Here is a 20,363-nt window from a genome sequence, read left to right as displayed (position 1 = left end):
TAACATTTTCGCCAAAGCAATGACATTCTAATATCCAGAAGCAGTTCCAATTATACTTTGAATCACAAAATTGAGCAGACAAAGAAATACACTAACTTATAAAGCAGAACAGAAGGCCCTTGTTGCTGATCAATGGCTTACTCCACTGATCCGATCTATCGTCTATTTGAGTTCGCTAACATTTTCGCGAAAGCAATGACATTCTAATATCCAGGAGCAGTTCCAAGTATAATTCTTGAATCACAAAATTGAGCAGACAAAGATAAACACTAACTTATAAAGCAGAACAGAAGGACCTTGTTGCTGATCAATGGCTTACTCCACTGATCCGATCTATCGTCTATTTGAGTTCGACTGCAGAAGCAACATTTGCTGTAGCTTCTTGTGGTGGCTCGGCGCAAGCTCTCAAGACTGCTTCGTTCTGCAATAACAAAGCAACAGACGATTTCGATTGTCAAAGGTATGAAATCCTTGAAGATATTAGATCCTGTAATATATAGTATGGTGATAACATGAACTAGCAATCTAGAAATACTGATTTTCAAGGAAAAGATAAAAATTTCACTATGCTGATTAAAACAGACGACGAAAGTACCACAATCAAAGAGTATCTTATGATTACAAATAACACAGTTACATAGAGTTCAATGCGAGGATAGCATCCAATGCCCAAAATGATTATCACAATCCAAGAGCAATTAGAAATGCATGATGAAATGATATATTTAAGATGGTATTGACAAACTAGAAGGCACCCAACAAGTAAAATTGCTAAAAGTTGAAGATGCAGAGAAAAGATGGAGGCAAAGAAATTAAATTTAGTGTAATGAAAATGGTTAAAGATCTAAATGGTACTATTAATATAGGCTTCTTAAGCACTTCAATGGTGAGATGCAATCCATAGGTCAACCTCAAATAGTTTCCTTCGCAAAATAAATCCGATAATGCATATTATTTGAAATTAAAACTGCTTAAAGTACTCTAATAGCGTTCTCTATAGAAAAAAACTGAAAAAAAAATACATCTAGGGACTGATATTATGTAAATTTACTCTTAGAAATGAATGTTTAGAGGTAGTTACAAATATTTTTGAATGATAAAGTTCATGAAATGAAGAATAATACCCAAAGCCAAAGTAGTACAAAAACAATCAAAGATGAGTAGCATATGAGCAAAAGCAAAAGTACAAACTTAGAAGTAATAAACGAAACATATAATCAAAGTACACTCACATCTATTTCCAGATTTTTAATTCATAGAAAGTTACCAAATGAATAGTTAAAAAGCTTTTTAATATGAAATTATCCATGTTAGTTTCTCGTTTGAACACAAAAACATCCTTCATAATTTTCATTTGAGTCCATAGTTTCAGTCCAATAACTTAAACAGTAAATCTGAAAAACAAATAGTGAAAACATTTAGATATCACTAATAATTTCCTTCCAATCCATCAGAGTACTTCCTATATGTGTTCTTGAGCACTATGAAACTTTGTTTCTTAGTACCTTATAATGCACAAGTGCACAACCTCTCAGTAGATCTTATCTTTCTGCTAAATCTGTGCCACATCAATCACCTTATGTTTTTTAATAGTTCAATGCTTCAACTCGGTTCTTTTTCTCTGCTAAGGAACTTGAGCCTTATCTATGTGATAACCAAGGGGAATAGAATACTTACTCAAGGGATAGTTCAAAATATTAGGCATTGATTGTTCCTTTTTTCATGGCTACTTCCTAGAGGATTATGATATTATTCAATAGAATTTTGTTTCGCATATAGTTCTAAAAAATATAAACATATTTTGTGATAGCATGATGAACTCTCACGAGGTCTTCAATGCTTAAACTTCCATTTGATATGCATGCCCCTCTCTTTCAAAGCTTTTCGATGGCTTTATTTTAGTAACACTTAAGTCAAGAATAATGTACCAATTGTTTGTCTTTTTTAACACAACCATCTTCCTTGTTCTTTAGACCAATCATTATCATTAAATTAACCTCCTTTCTGTCAACATCCTTTATTTCGAAACTATTTGACTATATATCAGTCATTTTGTGGTGATATAATTTTCATGAGAGGAGGCACCTTCACTCAAGGAAGAAGGAAGGATTCACTCCAAATGGCCAAGAGAAGGTTCACAAAAGAACAGAGAGACAAGTGAATTTCCACAGTGATTGTGAATTAAATGATAATACCACAGTAGGTTCCGAATAATCTAGCTTGATCAGCGTTCATACAATTTAAGTCAATAACATTAAGTTAATCGTCTCAATAGCACTAATAAACTGGTTACTCTAGTGTGAAAAATGGTTGGCCTGGCATCGTCAATGGAAGTAAAAATTTCGACCTGGATTGAAACAGACCGATGATGACCAGACAATTTCTACCAAAATTGGATTTTGATGGGCTCGTTCAGTCCTCAACGGCGGAAGAACCTCAATTCTAAAAAAAATACCAACAAGATAGAGATGCTACAGTCGAAGGGAAATGGGAAATCACCTGCCAGATGCGGCGGAGGCGTTTCTTGGCGTTGCTCCTCCGAGTGCCGGTGATTCTGATCCGCTTCCACGGCTTCCCCGCGGAGTTGAACCGCTGTATGATCTCCAGCGCCCGTGTTCCCCAGAACGCCCCCATGAACCCGCTCATCTCTCCCTGTACGCTTCGGCTTCGCCCTATCGAATGGTTTCTGGACGGTTAGGGTTCTGCACTATGCTGTCTGGAAACGGCGTCAACCCGCTGGAAACTTATGGAGGCTGTAGCGGCGTCGGGGCTTGGTGAGAAGAGCAGACACGGCGTCGTATGGTGGAGGAAAGGCGAGGAAGGGGAAAAAGAAGAGAAGAGGGGACTTCGGGTTCGTTCCTTCTCCCGGCAGCAGCAGGGAGCACGCGGTGGTGGCTACGATCTGCGGCTGAGCGCGATGGCAAGGCGGCAGAAGATAGAGAGAGGGAGAAGAGGTGAAGGTGGGGTTCGGCTTCGCGTTGGCAGCCCCTCCGGTCGGCGTCGACGGCGAGAAGCAGAGACAAAAGGGGCTGCGTCGGCGTCGACGGCGAGAAACAGAGACAAAAGGGGCTGCGGCGCAATTGGGAACGAAAATCGCGATTGGGAAACCTACCTCTTTAATAATCTTTCTTAATGGTTCCTAATGGGTTTGGGTTTATACCATTAAGTCATTAATCCAAGAAACCTCATCCACTAACCAATTAAACCTATTAAACCTCCTAACACTAAATGAATTAGGATTTAATTGATTAAACCTCATCCACATTAGGTTTATTTAATTAATCCCTCTTAAATTAAAGTTAAGGCTATTTAACTTTAGGTCTTCGACACTGTAGGTATTCGACGTTTCCAAAAATCGGAAACTTCAACTATTGCCGTTTTCCGTTTCCGTTTCCGCGTTTTCCGTTTTCCGTCTCCAAGTTTCCAGACAGCATAACTTCTGCATTGGGTTTAATAACTATCCCGATATATCGATTTGAATCGTGCCGTTATATATTTCGTGTCACTTTATAACAGCGTTATTTCGTGTCACTCAGGTGTCTTTAATATAGATCCTATAACGATAGCGTTTTAAAGAGAGTAAATTATGATGGTTAAATGATTAAAAAATAGATTGGGTTAAAATTTTTATCAATTTATTTTAAGATTAGTTCAGATAGATTGATCTGTTTAGGTTTATGGTGATTTGTATGGATTGATTTGTGGCAAACTTAGATTGGTCTGGAGAAAATTTATTTATTTATTTTAAATTTTAAAATTAAAGTAGAAAGTTTAGTAGGATTTAATCCATCTAAATCATAATTCAAGTTAAAAATTTTCAATTTGATCTAATCCAAATTTAAAATTTTTAATATTTTATTTTTTAATAAGTTTATGGATTGGTCCGTCTAATCTGTAATTCGTTTTGAGTTAAATTAGATTAGAGATTTTTAATCCACTAAGTTGGTGGGTCAGTTTATCTCGTCTTGTCATATGATGAGTTTTTAGTGGATTGGCTCGTCTCATCATGAATTGGTCTGTTTGACAACTTTATCTATATTTATTAGATGATAAAAATATATATAATAAAATTTTATTGATTAATATTTACAAATAATTTATGAATAAAATTATTTAATTAATTATCTGATATTTTTTATTTAAAATTATGAGCGTCGCGCCGGCTGTCGCGCCTGCGATCGCCGGTCGAGGGCTAGTGCCCACGTCACCTCTTATCTCAGCACTGCGGTACTCGGTCCCATCTTGGATGACCCAATGACGACACGGGTTTGCTATTGGGTAGCTGCGTGGCCTTGGCGGTCATCGCAAAGATCCGTGAGCGAGTGAGGCTTCTCGACCGGCTTGCGGTCGGAGTGCGGACGTCCGCATCTTGTTGTCCTCTTCTGTGCTTTCGCCTAGAAAAGCCGGCCCTCGGTGGGGGAGCCCGCAGAGAGCAAGATGGATGCGGTGCTGTGCGACGAGTTGGTGCAGGAGATTCTCCGGCGACTGCCGCCGTCCGCCGCGCCCTCCGCTTCCCTCGTATCCAAGCGGTGGCTCTCCCTCCTCCGCTCCTCCACCACCTCCCTCTCCCTCGCCGTCCGTCCGCGTCTTCCTGATTCGCCGTCGCTCTCGTCCATCCTCGCCCACTACCCTTCCGTCTCCGACCTCACCGTCGTCTCCAATCGCAAGGAGGAAGAAGATGAGGACGGCGGCGCCGACGCGGTACTGTTCGCTATTGCTTCCGCCGCTTGCACCCGCCGCCTCACTCGATTAAGATTCATCCCTGCTGCCCCGGTCTCCCCTTCCGCGCTCCAATCATCCGCCGCCGCCTTCGCCTCCCTCACCTCCCTCCAGATCGCCTCCCTGTTTCCCCTCTCCTTCCGCTGGCTTGCCGCCCTCCCCTTTCTCAAATCCTTCTCCCTCGTCCGCTCCCGCGCCAAACGCCCCAGTATCCAGGAACTTCCCGATGATGATGATGATGATGACGATGACAGTGAAAACTCTATCGTGATGCTGCCGCTTGAGAGTCTGTCGTTGTCCGGGATCTACGCCTCCGATCGCGGCCTCTCCTGGCTGTGGCGCCGCTGCGGCGGTCTCCGCTGGCTGCAGTTGCGGGCATGTGAGGGAACCGGCGATGGCGCCTTTTCGTCGGGTTTCCCCCTCTGCCTTACCGGCCTTCTCGGGCTCGAGCTCCGCACCTGCCGCTCCATCGCCGACCGCGTCCTCCTCCTCGCTGCCGATAGATGCCGCAACCTCGCCTCCTTCCTCCTCTACGACGGCGGCAGCCGCGACGCCCTTCACCACTTCATCCACCGCCGCGGCGCCGCGCTCCGCACCCTCGACCTCCGCCTCCCGCTTGACCTCCACAACGACCATCTCTTCGCCATTGCTGCGGAAGATCGTGATCACTACCGCCTCTGCCACCACCAGCTCGCCTCCCTCCGCCTCCATAGCTGCTGCCTCGTCACGGGAGACGGGCTCCGCTCCCTCGCCCGCTCTCCGGCCGGAGCCGCCATTGAAGAGCTCGCGCTGGTGAACTGTGACGTGGTGGAGCGGGAGCCCGGGCTCCTCACGTTCCTCAGCCAAAGCATGCAGCGCCTCCGGCGGCTCGACTTGTCGCACAACGAGACGATGACCGACAAGGAGGTGGGATCCATGCTAGCTTCCTGCAAGAATCTAGTCGAGATCAGGCTCAAAGGTTGCAGGGCACTGACCGGCGATTCCCTTAACTCCTTGCTCAAGCACTGTGGCAAGCAGGTGGAGCTGCTAGACATGTCGCGATGCCCAGCCGTCGGAAACGAAGCAATTGAGAAATTTGTCACCAACGCCGGCCGGTTGAGCCAGTTGATCGTTGAGGAGGACAAAGTGACTGAAGCAGCTAGAGCTTGGCTATGGCGGAAAGCCATTAACCTCAGTTAATCTAGCAATGAAGGTACACATTTCAAGCTCAAAAAGATCCTATTTTTCCTTCCTGCTCTCTGATAAATTATCAACTTCTTCAGTTGTCTATCCTGTAAATAGAAGTCTCATCTTCATACTATGAACTGGATTGTTATGATTATGTATGATCACTTCAATTACAATACTCTGTTTTGAAGTGTTTCAAAACTCATCATCATGCTTGTCTCTGCTTCATGAATTCAAAGAAAAGAACTTTTTTTTTCTCAAGGAAAGAATTGGAAGACCATGGTGTCTAACAAAAGTATGATACCGACCTCAGTTGGACCAATTGAACTCAACCAAGATAACTCATATTTGGATTCTAAGAAGATGAAATACAATGAAAACAAGTGGAGGGGAAGAGGGGAACATCAACCTGAGCACTAAGTGGAATGATATTGTAGCCAAAGAAATTGATATGTATTCCAGTTCTAATTGTCAATCTTAACTGAGATATTTTTATAGATATGGAGAAAGCTTGTTTTACTAAGGTGTTCTAGAATTCTCATTTTATGCATGATAACACTCATTTGAGTTGATCTAAACATGTTTTGAAGCGTGCCAAAGTAACAAAACATTACCATTTCAACTAGAAATCAAAATTCTGCACTGAACAATATGGTTTTCTGCATTCTTTACCACGAGATATCATCATCGATATGAAACTATTTCCCATCAGGAGTGAGAGCAACAAGGCTAAACCACTATGTAACTGTTGATACATGGAAGTTCATCTATGATTTGGAAGAACTTTCCTTTTCAATATTTAAGCTCTTTAGTCATACATGAAATGAATCTACTAAACCGCAGGCAACTAGAGTAATGTCAAATGTTTGGTGGTCATTCGTTTTCTCTTCATCTCTTTTATCATTTTCTTTAACAAAAATTCTAGAAAGCTAACTCTGGCCTTGTAGAATCTTTTGGTAAGAATTATTTTATCTTTGATTCTTGCAATTCATGTTTCTTTTGCTGTTATGTTCCTTCATGAATGATGATTAAAACTAACCTGCATGCTCAATGTTTGTTGAAACTTTGTCTAATTCATGATGGAGTCCCTTTTATTTCTTAAAATTTTGCAATTATCTAACTCTGATTATTTCTGTTTTATTTTTTGAAGAACTAGTACTAATAATACTAATAGTTGCTTGATTTAGTGGTAAGTGAGATAGATTCAAAGAGCTTTCGACCAATGCTGAGGGTTTAAATTGATGGATCAACCCTATCAATACTCAATTCATGTCATTGAAAACAAGTAAAAATCTTCCAATGCATCCTGTCTTATTTCTTAAATTCTTGCAATTATTGAGGAACTAATATTAATAGTTGCCTTTGATCAAATATTGAGGGTTCATTGTTGAAGAACTTTGATAGTACTTTTGTTTTATCATCTCCTTTCGAATCTTCGAGTCGATTTCATCTATGTTTGCTTCCTCCAATTCCTTCATTGATGTCATCTTTGACATGGATTTGTAGTTGGAATGTCTATTAGCTGACTGAATTTGCTGTTAGAAACTGGTTGTTGATCAAGTATTCAGTATATTCCTAATGTCTATGTATATGGATCAACAACTTGAGGACATATTTGTTTTCAGCTCGATAAGTACTCGCTTGTTCTTATTTAAAGTATTCGAGAAACCGCTATGATTTCGATATTTTTTTTGTTGCGATAGGGAAGCTTTAACCATAAGGGATTGACTTGGTTCAACTTAAAGAGGATTTCATTTGTAAGTATATATATATATATACTTTTAACCCTACAAAGTTCATTATTGTTTTTTAAAATAATATTATTTTTTATTGATTTAAATTATACAAAAAAGAATAGAAATTTGACCTATCTTGATGGATGCCCATACCAACTTGCCTTGTGGCATCTTTAATTTTTTAATATTATTTTTTATTCTTAGCTCTATAAATTTCATAAAATTTTAATAAATTAATTTAATTTTTTTTGTAGAAAATAAAAAGGGCATCTCTAATTATTTATATTGTAAATTAATTATCCAATTTTGATATGGTTAATTAGGGATGCTTTTGAATTGGTGACACATAATCCTAATTTTAACAATACAAGATTGACTAAATTTATAAAAAAATGTGAAAATATTTTATTTATTATAATTTATGAGAAATTTAACGATGTTTATTAAATGAAATAATTTAAAATAATAGAATTTACGATGGATTTGTTAATTTATCGAACTTTGTTTTTTAATTATTTTTAAATTGGTGTCATGTATCTAATTTTTTCTGATTAATTTTAAAAATCATTGTTTTATAGAAATTTCGAATTGTATTTTAATTTGCGATTCATAACACCGTTATATTAACCGATATGCCAGCGTTATGATATGAATTGTAACGACGAGACCTTCGAGGCTTCCAGCTCTTTCCGAACCGTTATAATGTTTTGACATCTCCGTTATTTGCACACTTCTTTCCTTTTTCGTTGAGATGTAAATTGTAACGGAGAGACCTTCGATGCTTCCAGCTCCTCCCAAACCGTTATAATCATTTGCGCATTTCTTTTTATTTTTCCGTTTCTCTCGTCGCTCGCTGTCGGCTGTCGCTTTGCGAATGCGACGATGAGGCGATCCCCACCGATCGTCCGCCGTCTCCTACGCGGCGCTGCCGCTGGCTCCTACGCCGGCGCCCGGCGCTCCATCACGTACATGCCCAGGCCCGGCGACGGCGCGCCGAGGCCGGTGACCCTGATCCCCGGCGACGGGATCGGGCCCCTCGTCACCGGAGCCGTGCGGCAGGTGATGGAGGCGATGCACGCGCCGGTGTATTTCGAGACGTACGAGGTCCACGGCGACATGACGACAGTGCCACCAGAGGTGATCGAGTCCATCCGCCGGAATAAGGTGTGCCTCAAGGGTGGGCTCGCTACACCGGTGGGGGGAGGTGTGAGTTCCCTCAATGTGCAGCTGAGGAAGGAACTGGATCTCTATGCGTCTCTGGTTCATTGCTTTAATCTTCCGGGATTGCCGACGAGGCATGAGAATGTGGATATCGTGGTCATCAGGGAGAACACGGAAGGCGAGTACTCTGGTTTGGAACATGAGGTGGTTCCTGGTGTCGTGGAGAGCCTCAAGGTATGCAATTTGATCGTTTGCTTAAGTACTTCCTCAAGACATTTTGTCTTCTCTAGCTTTAGATAACATGCATTAAACGAATGGGAAAAGATAGATAGGCATAATTCATTACCATGCCTGTGGTTGATTGCTAAAAATATAGACGATTTGAACTTTTACTATCCTTCCCTCTTATTCTTCTAATTTCTCTTCTGGTTTTATCATTACGTCTGTATGACTATTATTCTTTTGTTCTTGTCTTTGAGTTGATAAACTGTCATTAGTTTGCCTCCAATCTGATCTGACAGTTCAACAACACGTTGTGTTTAACATTTTTATAAATTCTAGATTGCACAAGCTCTTTTATTCTTATTGAGATACACAGGATTGACAAATGTTACATTTTGTTAGTTTATGTTTTGATTGCTCATTGTTGCTTTACCAGGACAAAATTGATAAGGTTGGTTGCTAGTGAACAGGTTAATATGTTACTGTGTTTGAGACTACTAAGGTGTTTCTGGTGCTTGTTTCTATAAATGATGGCATCCTCATCTCATATTGTATGGTTCAGAACTTCAAATGATCAATTCTGTGTCACAGACCAAAATATATCATGAAAAACTAGTCATTGTTCATGCCATAACTCATCATAAACCATTTGTTTTCCTTCTATTAATGTATCTCATGGCTTTTCTGTTCGTAACCAACTGCATAAGAATCCTAGCTAAGGTTTGTATACTTGAGCTGGTTATCCCATTGTATTCTTGAGTAAAAATCCTCTTTGTCTGCTAAATAAATTTCAAATGATGTAATTGTAGCAATGAGGAACTATTAAGAACCATTTGTCATGTTTTCAACTTCAGTTCTTTTCACATATATAAAATAATTATACTAACTAAATTTAGCATCTAAGGGTCTCTTATACTGATATCAAATTCCAAATTAGAAAATACTGCTTTTATGAGAGTTCCATCATTTTCAAAATCAGCCAATTCCAATCTAGATTAGCCGAGTTGGATAGGTTTGACTAAGGCCATTCCAACTTTGTATGGAAATTTGAATAATATCTATGATCAGCACAAAATTATCCAAAATCTAGTGAGGTAGACTTCAGACAACAAAAAGTAATCTCGAATCAATGAGAGATCAAGGATTATATACAAAATCAAGCTGTTTTCTTAGCCCAAATCAAGTAGAAACTTCTGTGAGGAGGAAATGAAGGAGACTCAGGAGTTGAGAAGGGAGAATAGTACTAAGATTCTTTTTCAAAGTGGAAACTACTTTTCTCCACCCATTTCCATGGCTTGAAGCATTAAGATAAGAGTAGATTATTGTGGACAGATGGGGGGACGATTTAGGGAGTGTCTACTTGGTGGAGCAAAGCCACAGTAGAGGGAAAGGATGGGAAAAGCAATCATTCCCTTGTCTACTGCTGATAGAAGAAAAAAAAAGGAAGTAGAAAAGAAGGCGATAATTTAGCTCTTTTCTCCAAATTTGGTTCTCTCCAAAAGGTGGTTGGAAGAGGTATGGAAGCTTTGAATTGGATGAAAGAGGAGTGGAAGCATTGAAAAGGTTTTAAAAGACCTATTTAACTCCGTAAGGTCTTGGGGACAACAAATTGAAAGGTCTAATTTTGTCATTTTTGTGATTTTTCTTCTTTCCTCTCTTTTGAAGTAGACAAATCAAAGAAGACCTCTCTTCTCTACCCTTTTATCACATCCTCTCTTCCACGACATTGTTTCTTTCTTTCTCCTCTTCCTTCCCTCTAGAGGATACATCCCTTAGTAAATGGTGAGAAATAACAAGCACATAAAGTAATGGAAAGTTTGAAGGTTATAAACTGGCACTTTTATAACCTTAACTTCAGCATATGTATGCTTAATTCCTTAAACTATAGCATACATATAATATTTGAAATCCATTTATTTATTTATTTTTGTGTTAGAAATCACATTTTGATATGTATATTGTAACACCGAAAAAAGTGATTCTTTTAGCATAAAAATAGAACACATACTTTTGTCTTTTAGGCCCTAACTAAATGTCTGTGCTAGGTGATAACAAAGTTCTGCTCTGAGCGTATTGCAAAGTATGCTTTCGAGTATGCGTATCTCAACAACAGAAAAAAGGTCACTGCAGTCCATAAAGCCAACATCATGAAGCTTGCAGATGGTCTATTCCTAGAATCATGCCGTGAGATTGCAACAAAATATCCAGCGATAAAATATAATGAGATTATAGTTGACAATTGTTGCATGCAGCTTGTTTCAAAGCCAGAGCAATTCGATGTCATGGTATGCTTTTCCATCATGTATTCTTGTCATAAACTAACATTATTTTCTCTTTATAGTTGCTTTCCTTCAGATGATTATGTTTAGTTGCTACTTTCAGATTTGGTTCAGGTGCAGGTGGCTCGTTCGTATCGCATTTTAATGCTCAGATAAACAATTATCATAATATGAAATTGGCTTGATTTAGTCACCATAGGATGTAGAGAATATATTATAATTAATTGACTGGACCACCATAGAGAACTCTTGTGAGTTGACAACGATGGAAATTATTTCTAAGAACCATTCTCTTTGAACATAAAAAATATTCCTTCTAGTATGAACTAATGTAGTTACATACATTCTACAAAATATACTTTGTTGTACCATTAACCTGCTAAATCTCCATGTGAATTTTCGCTTCAATTGTTAATTGCCTAGCGCATGTAGGAGGTATCTTAGAGAACCATATTCTTAAAATTGACCATTCAAGTGTAACAATTATAAATAATATTTTTCTCTTTTATGTTATTAAGAGGCTCTAGCTTTATAAATAATATTTTTCTCTTTTATTCCCTGATGCATAAGTTTATCACAAAGATGGTATATTTGGAGTTGGCATCACTGCTTATTTTGCCTTCGTCATCTTGACAATTATTTAAAATGCCTACTCCAATTTGAACAATTGAGCCTATCTGTGCTTCCAAATGCAATTGTCTCTTTATACACTTACTGAATGAGATTATTATTAACACATGAAATTGTTAACTATAATCAAGAAAACAAACTGTAGCATTTTATCAGAAAAAAATATTATTTAAAATGTAGATGGGGTGAAGGATACCATCCCGACTTTGCACTCATATGGATACTTGACTTTATTAATCAAAGATGACATATCGTGTGCACAGTCGCGAATTGAGTGCGCGGGGCTCTCAGCATATCAATTTCGTGTGTGTATATAAGGCGCGTATATATATATATATATATATATAACGTTAAGATTTGGGAAAATTGAAGAATCAGATAGCAATGTATTTGTATTGTACTGGTGGTTAAGTTAGAAAATTCATAGTACTGAGAAAAGGCCCCTTCTTTGTTTTGATGATCTGCGTTCATGTTTTCTTGCTATATAACAGTGAGAAAAAATAATCTCATTAATTTTCTCATAATGAAACAGATAAGAAGAAGCCAAGTGCATTGTGTACCATTATAGGTAAACTTGAAAATGTGTAAGAGAACCAAATATATGTTTGAAGATGTCTTATTCTCTGAGTAGAAATTGGAATTGGCATAGTTTTTTTAGGGCTAGATTCTAGAATAATAAGGGAAGAAGTTACCTTATCATATGTATTCTGATTTGCCAATGAAAAATGAACAATTACATTTACATGTATAAGATGGTGTTTCAGAAGGTTACCAAATTCAGAATCACATTATTAGCCAAACTCACCAAATGCTCTTGGATTAAGATGATTACGATTCATTAGTAGCCAATTAACAATTCAGGTCAGGAAATCCATCAAACCTAGTTTGAGAAGACCTGAGAAATTGGCTCAAGTCAGTGGTATTGATCCCACACCCCCCAGTATAGGGATGTGTGGCCTGGTTGCATTGCACCTTTACCAAGCTCATCACAGAGCTTGACCCAAAGCCCTATGTAGCAAACCTGCACACCCTCAGTAGGGCGTGTCACCCACTTGCATTGCACCTCCACCAAGCTCATCAGAGAACTTGACCTAAACGCCCATGCACCGCATTAGACTGTACAGTGTTTTAATAAGGCTCCTCTTTTCCAATAGTTCACATCAAGATAAACACGAAAAGAACAGCTGTCTTTGTTTATGATATTGAATTTAGTTGTGTTTCGATGAATAGTATTAGTAATCATTATCATGAACCCACTGGACGCTCGCTTGTGTGAGGAATGTTTTGAATTTAAACCTTGTGGCATTCCACATTATACATGAGGACTTTTACCTAGAAATTTAGCTTGTAAAATTTTGTGATACCAGACTGCAATGTAGCAAATACAATTAAATAAAGTTCTTTATGACTCGTCCAATTGGGACTCGCTGGAGGAACAGAAATAGTATAGGTTATATTCTGCTGTGCTTTAAAGTCGGCAAAAAGACTTCCAATCCTTCGATCCTAGCTATTGGTTCCTATTGATGTGAACTACAGTATGTTAAATCAGTTAACACATACAGCATCTTTATTTCCAAATCAACTTTACCTAGAGGGATTTGTATTAGGTCCCTGCATAGCAAGCACTTCATCTGCGCGACACATTTTTCTGCATGGTTGATTTCCATCACCAAAGACTCACGCATAATCATCCTTTTGCAGGTCACTCCAAATCTCTATGGCAATTTAGTCGCCAATACAGCTGCTGGGATTGCTGGAGGCACTGGAGTTATGCCTGGAGGTATCTTGAGATAACCTACAATTTTGATTTCATCTTTCTCAGTTTTATACTACAAGCTTTTGTTTCCACATTTTGTTTGTGTATTAGTTCTCTGTAAGTGGACTTGCTGTAAAAGCCACAATCCCCTAACCCCCCACCCGCTCGTGCACCAAAAACAACATATTTCACCTGATTTTTGACTTCATGATTACTAAGAATCTCTTCAGCGGCTAGTATTTCACACTTACATCAGTAGATAAATGTGAAAATTAGGTCATTTGACCTCACACAATTAGCTCATTAGTTGTCCAGAAGATGTGGAATTTTATTGAACCTATCAAGCTGTAAAATAGTAACTGTAAGGGCACATACGACTTAAGTTCCATATCTAACAAGCCACTTTTAAAATCTGCACAGTGCAATTGAAGTCTTGGTTTTCGTTCACCGGCAGTTACAAACCCATAGCTGATCACTGCCCTCAACAGTGATCGTGTATGAGTTTCTTGGTCTCAGTTTTTTGGTCAGAGGGAAACTGAAAATGCACATAACCCGACTGGCAAAGCGGCACCCCTTGACCACAAGAAAGGCATGGCAATTGGCATGTATTTGTGGGAGTATCTCATATCTAACAGGGATCTAACAGTTAGTGGTAGTAGTTGTTGCTAGTGGTGACGGGAAGTAGCGTTGTTAGCAGTTCGTGAACGGTGCTCGTTAGTAGGGTTGCAGGTATGATCCAGTAGCATTAACAATGGTGATTCGGGAGCATTATGGTGGTTTGTTAGATCGTCGTCTCTGAGTAACAGCTGACGTTCTGAATCAGTATACTTCCAATGCACCTCTACCAAAACTGTCTCTCCATAGCCTGCGGCATCTGAAAGGCAAAAATTTCATTTGTTTCGACATTGTTGCAATTGCTAATTCTTTGGAGAATAATCCATGTAAAAATCTTAGCATCAAACATGATCAAGTTTAGACCAACAAGCTTACTCATACAGCTCCTCGTTGACAAAATCATTCTCTCAATTGATTGATTCTTTTTTTCCCTAGGTAATGTTGGCCAGGATCATGCTGTGTTTGAGCAAGGTGCTTCGGCCGGCAACGTTGGAAATCAGAAACTGGTGGAGCAGAAAGCCAATCCAGTGGCTCTTCTCCTTTCATCTTCCATGATGCTGAGACATCTCCAGTTCCCATCATTCGCCGACCGGCTAGAGACTGCTGTCAAGCGCGTGATCGCGGAAGGCAAATACAGAACCAAAGATCTGGGAGGGAGCAGTACGACCCAAGAAGTCGTCGATGCAGTCATTGCAAATCTTGATTAAGCCAATCTTTTGAGGCAAAAGATTGGCTCTCCGTTGGGAAGCCGATAAGTTCTCATATCAATCTCTGTGCAATAATCATGCTCACTATCCAGCTCGATATATTTTCTGGCTTCACCCATTACTCTTGCAGGTTATCTGCAGGGAAACTGATGAGTTATTATTATCGATCCCTTCGCGCTTGAATCATACATACTCGATCGTGGCAAATGTATTGTTTATCGACGGAAACCAGCAGGATCTCATCTCTGAGCCTGGTTTGATATTCAGATACTGTCTTGTATGGATAAGTTTGTGTATTAGCTATGCCGATAAGATGGAGTTAACTCGGGTACCTTGAGCATATGCAAATTGTTGATCGAGCCGACTCTAAAGTCGCGGCTCGTATCATCCAAATGTCGATAAGCAGGACTGATGAAACGAGGCTAATCATGCCATGACAGGGGGTTCAAAACTCCCTTGATTACTATTACACTTGTTTAACCATTAGAAACCAACATATAGAATGGCTGTCTGATTGTGAGTATACTGAGGTGGATAGTGAGCTATGTTGGTGTTCTTCAACTGATCCGAACTAGATACTGATGATCTTCATCTCAGCCTCGACCAGACTCCATTATGATCGTGTCGTGCCCGGCACAAGCACGACAAAATGGAAGCGTGAAACATGGCTTGACCTGACAAAGATCAAGCTAACCCCTACAGTGAAGTGGCAAAAGAAAGATAAAAAACAGCATCGGGCATTCTACAAGATAAGTGAGTACAAATTAAGGTCTCCTTGACACAATCTTCTACTTAGTTCTCTCTTCTAAGATTGTATTCAAATGCTATTACTCGATTTCGATAGTGTATGAGATACATGAGTTTTTTCTTTCTCTTCTGCAAAAAGTAAAATCTGTCATCCTAGTGACCTCACACGGTCGGTACAATGTTTTTAAATTATATTAATAAAAAATTACTCTTCAAAAATCTTAAATTAATATTTGATAATCATATATTATAAATCCATTTATTTTCAATTACATTTAGACCATCCATCCCAATTAAATTTTCAAAAAAAAAATTTTTTTAATAAACATAAAATATAGATAAAAAATATCAACTTGTCACGGGAGAGAGAGAATATTCAAAACTAATAAAAAGATTTAATTGATCGAATTAATCGTATGTATTAAAAATAAATGGTTTCCCTCCCCGATCGATCGCTCGCATTTGATTTAATAGACCAAGTGTTAAGTTTTAGATAAGTGTTTATCCAGGTTTTTTGGTTCAGTTGGGATCCTTATCGCAATAGACTCCCGTCATAAATTTATGACGGAAATCTGGACTGTTCGATTTTAAAATCAACGGTCGATCGCTAAACTCCTAAATCCTAAATCCTAAACTTTAAACCTTAAACCCTAAACTCTAAATCCTAAACTCTAAATCTTAAAGTAAATCACCCATTCAATCTACGGTCTGAATTTAATCTGAACTTTAAAATCGAACGGTGTAGATTCCCGTAGTCTATTGTGACAAGCAGTTTTTTTTTTGTCTGAGTCTTTTGGTTTAATCTTTTGCGATTAATCTTTTGCGATTGGACGATCGTGGAGTTGAAATGGTCTATTGTAAAGCAAGCCTATTTATAGGCTGGCTTGCTTTTGGTATTAATGGCAGGCTGTTTTTCATTTCATTCATCGTTAATTCTTCTCCTTGCTTTGCTTTTTGTATCACCAAGATCGATCTCAATTGCAATTTGGCTTCTTGTTTGGAAATTATATATTGCCTCCTTTGGACAAACACTTTCGGTAGGAACTGCTTCTGTCTCTGTTTGCCGGCGAAACTGTTTCGGCGATCTCTCTTCTGTAGGAGCTGCTTGTTGATAGGTTCTCAGCGCTTTATTTGTCATTAGGGCAAAGATCTTTTTCTGTTTTCTAGATTCTTGCTGGGAGATCTATATATCCTTTCATGGTTTTCATGTCGCTCAAGCTTCAGAAATCGGACTATGTGGATGGCCTAAACAATCGATCTCATGTTCACTTGTTAGATATTTTGTGTGGGCTGGATTATATTCTTAACATGGACTCACATGCCCGTTTGAATGGCTAGCTAGGATATATAATCTCTCCTCTTTTTAATTTGTTGTTTGATATAACCTTGGGATCTCTTGGGTATATCAGTGATTATTCGTAATTTCTTGCCTTTGTGGTTCTGTACTAATTAAATTACGATCTTGAGAACTTATTCTTTTCTTCCACTATGTCAATCTAACAGCATTATGACTTCCGCCAACTATTAATATATTGTAGATGTCGCAAACCCCTCTTCATGTGGCAAATAACATGGAGGAGGAGCAAAGGAAGCGCAAAGCTATTGAATCATTAAGTGAAACAAAAGCTAAAGTGGATGAGTTTGAAGCAGCTATTTCAGGTATGGTAGGGTTGGATGATCTCAAAATGCAATTGCGCAGTTGGGCAAGGGGCATGCTTAATGATGAGAAGAGAAGAGCATTTGGATTCGATATAGCTCCAAGAAGGCTCCCACATATGGCATTCCTTGGTAACCCTGGAACAGGTATTAATTTGATATAATAATACATGATGAGGTTCTTTCTTCTCAAACATAGGATAGGATATACTTTTTCAATTTGACATGTTATAGCAGCTATCAAGAGTTTTGTTGTCTCCTAGAGGTGCTCAATTTGGATCACTAATATAATTGATTTCTAGGTTTCAAGATGAAACACAATCTCCTAATTAGTTTCCACCATTAAGTTTGAAACCTTGAATAAGGCTGCTGGTGATAAGACTGAGAGTGAATTTTAGCAATCACTTATTTTGATTCTACAACGAAGGTTTTTACCTGGTGCAATTGTTGAAACATTGATTCCTGTCAGGTTAATTACAGCACCTTTCTGATTCCATGCAAAACATTCTCTCCTACTAGTACTAGATTTGAAAATGGGAAAAATAAAGAAACCAAAAAACTGTTAGATTTTGGTATCACTAGTGATATAATCTAACATGGCAAATAGTTGGACACATGGAGCAATCTTATTGTTTAAATCCTGATTATGTTTGTATATGATATTAAATGTTATCTTCCCATTCTCTTGCTGCTTCTATGATTTGGATATGCAAAGTGTTGAAGGGTTATTATCTTTGATAGGTAAAACAATGGTTGCTGGTGTTCTTAGTAAATTCCTTCATATGATGGGAATTTTATCTACTGATAAAGTTACAGAAGTGCAAAGAACTGACCTAGTTGGAGAATCCGTGGGGCACACAGGACCAAAAACCAGACTAAAGGTATATGTGTACATTAATCATCAATTATCCTGGTATCATGGGGTTTTTGTTTGCATCTTTTGATGCACCAGAGGACACTATGGCACCATGAAACATGTTTAATTTCTCACAACGTTGCTTCTGGTAGCTTGTTAATTGCTTAGTATGACAGACACCTTCAAAATTTTGGAGGTCCTTGTAGTTTAATATCATATTGCAATTCTATGAAATCTTAGTATTGTTAGAGTAAGCATCCTGATGTTACATTGAATGATTTTCCCAGATAAGTGAAGCAGAGGGAGGAATTCTTTTTGTAGATGAAGCTTACAGATTGATTCCGATGCAAAAAACTGTTGATAAGGACTATGGCTTGGAGGCACTAGAAGAGATAATGTCTGCGATGGACAGTGGTAAAGTGGTGGTAATTTTTGCTGGGTACTCAGAACCAATGAAACGCGTGATCAAGTCAAATGAAGGTTTTTGCAAGAAGGTAACTACGTTCTTTTACTTTGACGACTTCAGCGCAACTGAACTTGCACAAATCCTTCATTTCAAAATGAATAACCAAGATCCAAACAGTTCTCTTTATGGATTCAAGCTCCATCCATCCTGCAGCATCCCTGCCATTGCAGAGTTGATCGATAGTGAGATAACTGAGAAACAAAGGAGAGGGATGAACGGAGGACTCATAGATCCACAACTCGCAAATGCCCGTCAAAGTTTGGATCTTCGGATTGATCTTGATTGCACTGATACTGATGTTGATGAGTTAGTGACACTAACAATGGAGGACCTGGGAGTTGGTCTTCGACTGCTCACTCGCTGATGGCTCTTTCTTCTAGGTAGCTTAGAAATATTTAATTCATTTCTTTCTTGTAGCATGATTGATTACATGGACATTTATTTAATTCGTTCTCTCTTTTGTGCTTAGAGGTTCACATGGGCATTTATTTTACATGATGCAATGACTCAACCACATTAGCAATTAAGCATTGACTATTTGTAGTGAACTGAACAATAGTCGAATGTTATCATCAGCGGACTAAAGAAAGAATGGCCAAATAGGAAAAAGAGTCGCTTGCTAAGGAGGCGAGTCGGGAAAGGAGTTGCTTATTGGATGGACTATCCGAGTAGGTCGAGTTGTCGAACTAAGTGCTACCAAATTGAAGGTCAAGTAGGAAGCTATTAACTCGACAAGTCGGGTAGGGAGGCCTAGTGGGGAGGCCGACCTATCAAGCAGGAAGCCTGGTAGGGAAATAACGGTCTCAGCTGTCGAGGAAGCCTAGTTGTCGAGATGCCAAGCAGACTGAATTACCAAGTTGGTTGAGTTGTCGAAACTTGCAGTAGACACAATCTCCTTAAAACAAATTCGACCCCTCCGTAGTGGTGCTTAAAATTTCACACGAACGTCTGTTTCCCAAAATACAACGGCTCAACCATGTTAACAACCAAGCACTAGCTACTTGTGTTGAACTGAATACTTGTGGTGAGCAGAGAGCAAGGCTACCCAGTAGAAAGGTGGAGAATGTGGAAAAGGAGTTCTTGTTGGATAAACTATTCTTCTCTTCTTCTGTTCACCTTTGCCCAAAGAAGAAACCTCCTTTTATAGATTCGAAACTTTGCCAATCATTAATCTTATTGATTAATGGTCATTACTCAGTCATTTAATATCTCATCTAGCTAGTAATTAATGACCAAATAATTATAGATCGGGTCGTTAAAAGTCAACCATTAATGTTCAACCATTTTAAGTTGGCCGCTAATGTGCCTATCACACACTTAAGACAGGCAAGAAAAAAGTCCAAGTGACAAAACATTAGTTCATTAGTCAACACGTGTTGGTCGCATTCACACAAGAGTCAAGTAAGTTTAATGCAATTCAGGTCTTGAATTTACAATCCCCTGCAAATCCACGACCTCTACGGTTGTAATTCAATATAAACCAGTCATACTTCCCTAAAACTCCAAATGTAGGACTAAACTCTATTGGGTTGCAAGGGTGCAAACATAGTCTCACATCTAAAATACATGGAAAAGATCATGAGTTTAAAAGGATGGAAGATATCTCCATTGGCATGAAGCCTTTTGGGTTGAGCCCAAGAACAAAA

General features: G+C 38.9%; 4 protein-coding genes across 5 annotated transcripts in view; 3 read left to right on the top strand and 1 right to left on the bottom strand.

Moving 5' to 3' along the window:
* Positions 1–70: 70 nt before the first annotated feature.
* Positions 71–20,363, bottom strand: part of LOC141823113 (uncharacterized) — a 21,615-nt gene continuing 1,322 nt past the window's right edge. Inside the window, exons 1-2 of one of the 2 annotated variants that reach the window (XM_074710382.1) lie at positions 2,500–2,723; positions 71–421 (exon numbers count right to left, since the gene is read on the bottom strand). In XM_074710382.1, the coding sequence (XP_074566483.1) occupies positions 341–421; positions 2,500–2,646 (228 nt within the window). In that variant the 5' untranslated portion in view covers positions 2,647–2,723 and the 3' untranslated portion in view covers positions 71–340. Of the gene's footprint in view, positions 422–2,499; positions 2,724–20,363 lie in introns of those variants that run through there. The other variant, XM_074710383.1, reaches the window with a different exon arrangement.
* Positions 4,438–6,062, top strand: LOC141823109 (uncharacterized). Its single transcript, XM_074710379.1, has one exon. It carries the CDS (start codon positions 4,438–4,440, stop codon positions 5,896–5,898), a length of 1,461 nt encoding a protein of 486 aa, XP_074566480.1. The 3' UTR covers positions 5,899–6,062.
* Positions 8,484–15,146, top strand: LOC141823110 (isocitrate dehydrogenase [NAD] regulatory subunit 1, mitochondrial-like). Its single transcript, XM_074710380.1, has 4 exons — positions 8,484–9,017; positions 11,051–11,290; positions 13,616–13,694; positions 14,721–15,146. Exons 1-4 carry the CDS (start codon positions 8,505–8,507, stop codon positions 14,990–14,992), a joined length of 1,104 nt encoding a protein of 367 aa, XP_074566481.1. The 5' UTR covers positions 8,484–8,504; the 3' UTR covers positions 14,993–15,146.
* LOC141823112 (protein CfxQ homolog) lies at positions 16,772–19,081 on the top strand. Its single transcript, XM_074710381.1, has 4 exons — positions 16,772–16,854; positions 17,278–17,542; positions 18,137–18,276; positions 18,539–19,081. Exons 2-4 carry the CDS (start codon positions 17,278–17,280, stop codon positions 19,079–19,081), a joined length of 948 nt encoding a protein of 315 aa, XP_074566482.1. The 5' UTR covers positions 16,772–16,854.

This window comes from Curcuma longa, chromosome 3 (genome assembly GCF_044706935.1).
Source record: "Curcuma longa cultivar G26 ecotype Majalengka, Jawa Barat chromosome 3, ITB_CL_G26_1.1, whole genome shotgun sequence".
Lineage (NCBI taxonomy): Eukaryota > Viridiplantae > Streptophyta > Magnoliopsida > Zingiberales > Zingiberaceae > Curcuma > Curcuma longa.
The sequence above is the reverse complement of the archived record's forward strand: the minus strand, read 5'-3'. Positions and strand labels throughout refer to the sequence as shown.

Coding starts and splice junctions, on each gene's coding strand:
- LOC141823109 (XM_074710379.1), top strand. CDS start 4,438: ATGGATGCGGTGCTGTGCGACGAGTTGGTGCAGGAGATTCTCCGGCGA.
- LOC141823110 (XM_074710380.1), top strand. CDS start 8,505: ATGAGGCGATCCCCACCGATCGTCCGCCGTCTCCTACGCGGCGCTGCC. Junction 9,018..11,050: donor GTGTCGTGGAGAGCCTCAAG/GTATGCAATTTG, acceptor TGTCTGTGCTAG/GTGATAACAAAGTTCTGCTC. Junction 13,695..14,720: donor CACTGGAGTTATGCCTGGAG/GTATCTTGAGAT, acceptor TTTTTTCCCTAG/GTAATGTTGGCCAGGATCAT.
- LOC141823112 (XM_074710381.1), top strand. CDS start 17,278: ATGTCGCAAACCCCTCTTCATGTGGCAAATAACATGGAGGAGGAGCAA. Junction 17,543..18,136: donor CCTTGGTAACCCTGGAACAG/GTATTAATTTGA, acceptor TATCTTTGATAG/GTAAAACAATGGTTGCTGGT. Junction 18,277..18,538: donor GACCAAAAACCAGACTAAAG/GTATATGTGTAC, acceptor TGATTTTCCCAG/ATAAGTGAAGCAGAGGGAGG.